We start from the raw sequence: 4,938 nt of genomic DNA, 5'->3' as shown, positions 1-4,938 counted from the left end.
TGTAGGGGCTCATAAATAAAGGTGTCAGGATTAAATACTAAAACAATACTAACGATTTAGTAGCACAAGTAACGATTTAATAAATAATTAAGAAAACAATGAATGAGCAATTCAAATAAACAATATCAATCAGAACAAAATAATTAATCAATTAAACGATACAAATTAAAACAATAAGATATGAAAACTAAACACAACAGAGCGGCGGATACAATGCTATCGCGTCGCGTCTGTAGAACTAACTATTAACTACGAAAAATAATAATAATAATAATATTGATGATAATAATAATAATAATAATGATAATGATAATATTGATAATGATAATCACGGTATCGTGTGGTAGCAGCCACACGATATTACATTGAGTATAACACTAATAATTATTATTACTACAACTCGGCCATACCTGGCATTAAGTGGACCCCACTTGACAATTAATACAATATAATATAAAGAGAAAAAAAAAATATGATAATATACAAATTTGACAAATGATAATAATTAATTATAGTATAGTAAAATCATACATAGTGCACAGTAAAATAATCAGTTCCTATAAATATAATAATAATTAATATCAACATAAAATGAATTGTAAATATTTCTTATATTAAATAATAAAATATTTAGTGAGTACAAAAAAAAAAAAATATAGTTAGTGCTGTTATTATAATCAATTAATTACATTATTTTTTTAATCCAAGGTTTAATATATTTGCTTTCAAAAACTGAATTAAATGGTAATTGGGGTACTTGAAATCCTTCAATGTCTTTTACTACATATCTATCATTTGGTAAAACTACTTTGACTTCATAGGGACCCTTAAATTTTGGTATATGTTTTTTATTTACTCCTGGTGTTGTGTCAATATTCTTAACCATTACATAATCTCCTACAGTATATTTCTTTGCGACACAACGCTTGTTGTCTACATACTTTTTATTTATTATTTGAGCAAATTTATTATTTTCATATGCAATTTGTCTCATTTCATCAAAATTTCTATCACTACCTTCATCTACAAAATTCTCAGTCTCTAGTCAGTGGCGCACACTCAATCTTACTAACATGGGTCGAACATTAATAGCGATGACCACCGACCCACCAACCATTATCAAAGCAACTCCAATATAGACCCTCAATATAGGCCCTATTCTTGAACCGCTGTGATAATTTATCACACGTGATATTTATGAATTATCACACAAATATCGAAATTATCGTATTTTGGTATTCTGGAATACCTTAGATCATATACAATGGATATAGTCATACGAACAATTTATGAAGCCAACATAACTGTAGGACCTCAGTGATATGCGCATGCGCTTGGTCTCTTATCATTAATGTTTGGCGCAAAGTGCTGCAGACGCGCAGTTAAGATAAACAGTCACGCAAGCGCAGATGTCACAGATCCTATAGTTCCTATAGTTATGTTGGCTTCAACTCATTTTATACGCGTAATATGCTATGACTCCATCCATTGTATATGATCTAAGTGGAATACATATTTGATAAAATATCGTTTTTTTTTCAGTGATAACTTATCACGAGGGTTTTTCGTTGCGATATATTTTTATCAACGATTTTTTTTATCGTATACCTACCGTTAACCTAAATAATAATTATTTGAATTAAATTACTAATTGATTATCTTTCAATAAAACTATGATAGTCGTCAGTCGATAGATGTACAAATATTAAGGAAACTAATTGAAATAAATTAAGTTTATACTTTTAACTTATATAATATAATGGAGGAAATAATGAATGTTGTCGCTGTATTGGAAAATGTTGAATTGCAAGCAGACGCACAAACCGCTAGAAGAAGTTTTACCAAAAGAATTGATGCTTTTGCATTGAGCGACAAGGATTTTGTTAGAAACTTTAGACTTTCTAAAATAATAGTATATAGTCTAATTGATATTTTAAACCCTTTTATGACAGAACCTACTCGCTCTTCAGCTCTTGATATTCCAACAAAGGCAAATATCTACATTTTAAATTTATCTTTTTAATTTTTTCTAGAAAATGTTCTCTTTCTTATTAATTCCTGTTAAAGATAAGAAGTTTTTGGAATGGTATATTTGTCTATTCCTATATAGCCCCCACTGATAATTATACCAATATACGCCCATGATTATATTGTACAATAGTTATAACCTTTATACTTAAATGTTTAGATACTTATAGCTTTAAACTTTTTTGCGACTGGAAGTTATCAGCTACCAACGGGAAATGGTATTTTTGCATCAGTTTCACAACCATCAGTATCAAGAGCTTTGGAAGAAGTTGTCAATGCTTTAAATGAACCGACAATTTTTAACTCTTGGGTGAAATATCCTTCTAATTTTCAGGAACTTCGTCTAGTTAGAGAAGAGTAAGCTCATTATTTAAATGTTTATTTTATAAATTGTAGTTTTGGTCATTTGAGGAAGCAATTAAAAAAAATAATTAACATCCTCTATAGATACAGTTTTATTAGATTTTTCAGGAAGTTCAATTTTCCTGGGATTGTAGGTATAATAGATTGTACCCACATTGCTATTTTTCCTCCTCCAACGCATGATGCAATTCATCCTGAATATATTTATGTTAATCGTAAAAATTATCATAGTATAAATGTCCAACTTGTAAGTTTTTTCATGAGAAGAAAATAAATATATTTTAATGAATAATAAAAAAATTGTGATTTGATAGGTATGTGATAGTAAAATGAAAATTTTGAACATATGTTCTCTATTTCCTGGAAGTGTCAATGATGCCTATATTTGGAATAACTGTCAGCTAGAACCAACTTTAAGACGTATATTCAATCATGAACCTGGGTTCTATTTATTAGGTAAACATAAAAATAAATGCAATATATAATAGCATATTATTATAGAAATAAAAACTACCTATTTGAATCTTATAGGAGATTCCGGTTATCCATTAAGAGCATGGCTTATGACACCACTAAATCACTATGAACCAAACACCGCCGAAGCAAGATATAATCATCGATTCAAGCATGTTCGATGTCTTATAGAAAGGTGTATTGGTTTACTAAAAATGCGTTTTCGGTATATTATTTTAAATTAATAATTTTTTTTAACCTCCAAGTTAAACCAAGGTAATTGTAATTTATTTTTTTATTTTTAATTAATTGCAGTTGCCTATTAAAACATAGAGTACTACACTACTCTCCAGTAAAAGCATCAAAAATAGTTAACGCATGTGCAGTATTGCACAATATGTGTGTTGAAAATAATGAGATGTTACAAAGAGAAGATTGCATTATAGAAAATGATGTAGATTTTGGAATTTTTGAACCTATAAGAAATGAAGGAAACAATGATAATAATAATGATGATTTAACAGTTGGACGAAGAATTCAACAAAGAATTATACAACGCTTTTAACAATGTGATACAAATGTAACATTTTTTTAATATTAATTAATTAACTGTAGGTATAACAAACAAAAAACAATTTCTAAATAATTTATCATGAAACTAATTATTTTAAAGCTTTTTGAATGTAATATGTGTAGTATGTACTACACTTAAATTTTAAAAAAAAATAACAAAATAGTATATTTTATATACCCTATCAAATATAATAACAAATTTAAATATATTTATAAGGAACTGATATTTATTTAAAGTCTTTTTGAATATAAATGTGTACTACACTAAAATTATAAAATTAAAAAAAAAAAATAACAAAATATTATATTTTATATATCCTATCAAATATAATAACAAATTTAAATAATTTTATAAGGAAATTATATTTATTTAAAGTCTTTTTGAATTAGAAACATAATAACGCTTAGTATTTATAAATTATAATATCCAATTGAATAACGGCTTTGTTATTTAAGATACATTTTAAACAATGTGATACTTAGCTACTTCTTTAATATCATTTTGTATTTTTTCGAAACTGTCTGCTTGCCTTTCCATTATTTTAGTTTGCTTTTCTAATATTAAAATTTTTTTTTATAATATTCTTCTTTGATCAATAGTTTTTTATGGCCTATTTCTACAAGATGTTGTGATACTTCCACACTTTTTTGAGACTTCAAAAAGTCTACTACAAGTAGACTTACTTGTAGCAATAGTATTTCTTGTCAGTGGGATTTTTTCTCCATTTATTTGCCCTTACAGATTTGTTATGAATAACTTTTAAATTATCATCCAAATAATTTGTAGAGTCTGAAATTTGTTTATAATTTCACTAAGTATGTTGTTGATGGATAAAATAAATATAAAAATTATTTGGATGCTTTATTTATGATAAACATACATGAATAGTGTCTTTTCTAAATATTATAAAAATAATTTAAATAGCCTAGCATGGGAAAATGATAAGTTACCTTTCGAGTTACTTTGTGCTGGCAATTGATCTACATTAGATACATCAAAGCATTGAGAAATATCTTGATCTAAAAAAACGACTTCAATTAGTATTATAATTTAGTATGAACAGTTTATGAACAGTGTTTTTCTGAATATTATACATAAATTAAAAATACCACAAGAAGGTTACCTTTTGGATTACTTTGTCCTGGCAATTGATCTACATTAGAAACATCAAAGCATTGAGAAATATCATGATCTAAAAAACCGACTTCTATTAGTAGGTATTATAATTTAGTAAGATTGACATACAGAAAAAACCACCTACTACCATTTATACTGAAGTATGGGTAAAATAATTATAAAAATTATTTGGATGATTGTTTATGATGAAATGTAGTAAATAAACATACATGAACAGTGTTTTCTGAATATTATACATAAATTAAAAATACCACAAGAAGGTTACCTTTTGGATTACTTTGTCCTGGCAATTGATCTACATTAGAAACATCAAAGCATTGAGAAATATCATGATCTAAAAAAACGACTTAAATTAGTATTATAATTTAGTAAGATTAACATAC

At 26.8% G+C, this 4,938-nt stretch overlaps 1 protein-coding gene across 1 annotated transcript; it reads left to right on the top strand.

Moving 5' to 3' along the window:
• Positions 1-1,759: 1,759 nt before the first annotated feature.
• LOC103309111 (putative nuclease HARBI1) lies at positions 1,760-3,409 on the top strand. The gene is made up of 6 exons (XM_008183797.1): positions 1,760-1,882; positions 2,189-2,385; positions 2,476-2,638; positions 2,706-2,847; positions 2,923-3,070; positions 3,160-3,409. Exons 1-6 carry the CDS (start codon positions 1,760-1,762, stop codon positions 3,407-3,409), a joined length of 1,023 nt encoding a protein of 340 aa, XP_008182019.1.
• The last annotated feature ends 1,529 nt before the right edge of the window (positions 3,410-4,938 follow it).

The sequence above is a fragment of the Acyrthosiphon pisum genome, unplaced genomic scaffold (assembly GCF_005508785.2).
Source record: "Acyrthosiphon pisum isolate AL4f unplaced genomic scaffold, pea_aphid_22Mar2018_4r6ur Scaffold_20958;HRSCAF=22638, whole genome shotgun sequence".
NCBI classification, from domain to species: Eukaryota; Metazoa; Arthropoda; class Insecta; order Hemiptera; family Aphididae; genus Acyrthosiphon; species Acyrthosiphon pisum.
The sequence above is the reverse complement of the archived record's forward strand: the minus strand, read 5'-3'. Positions and strand labels throughout refer to the sequence as shown.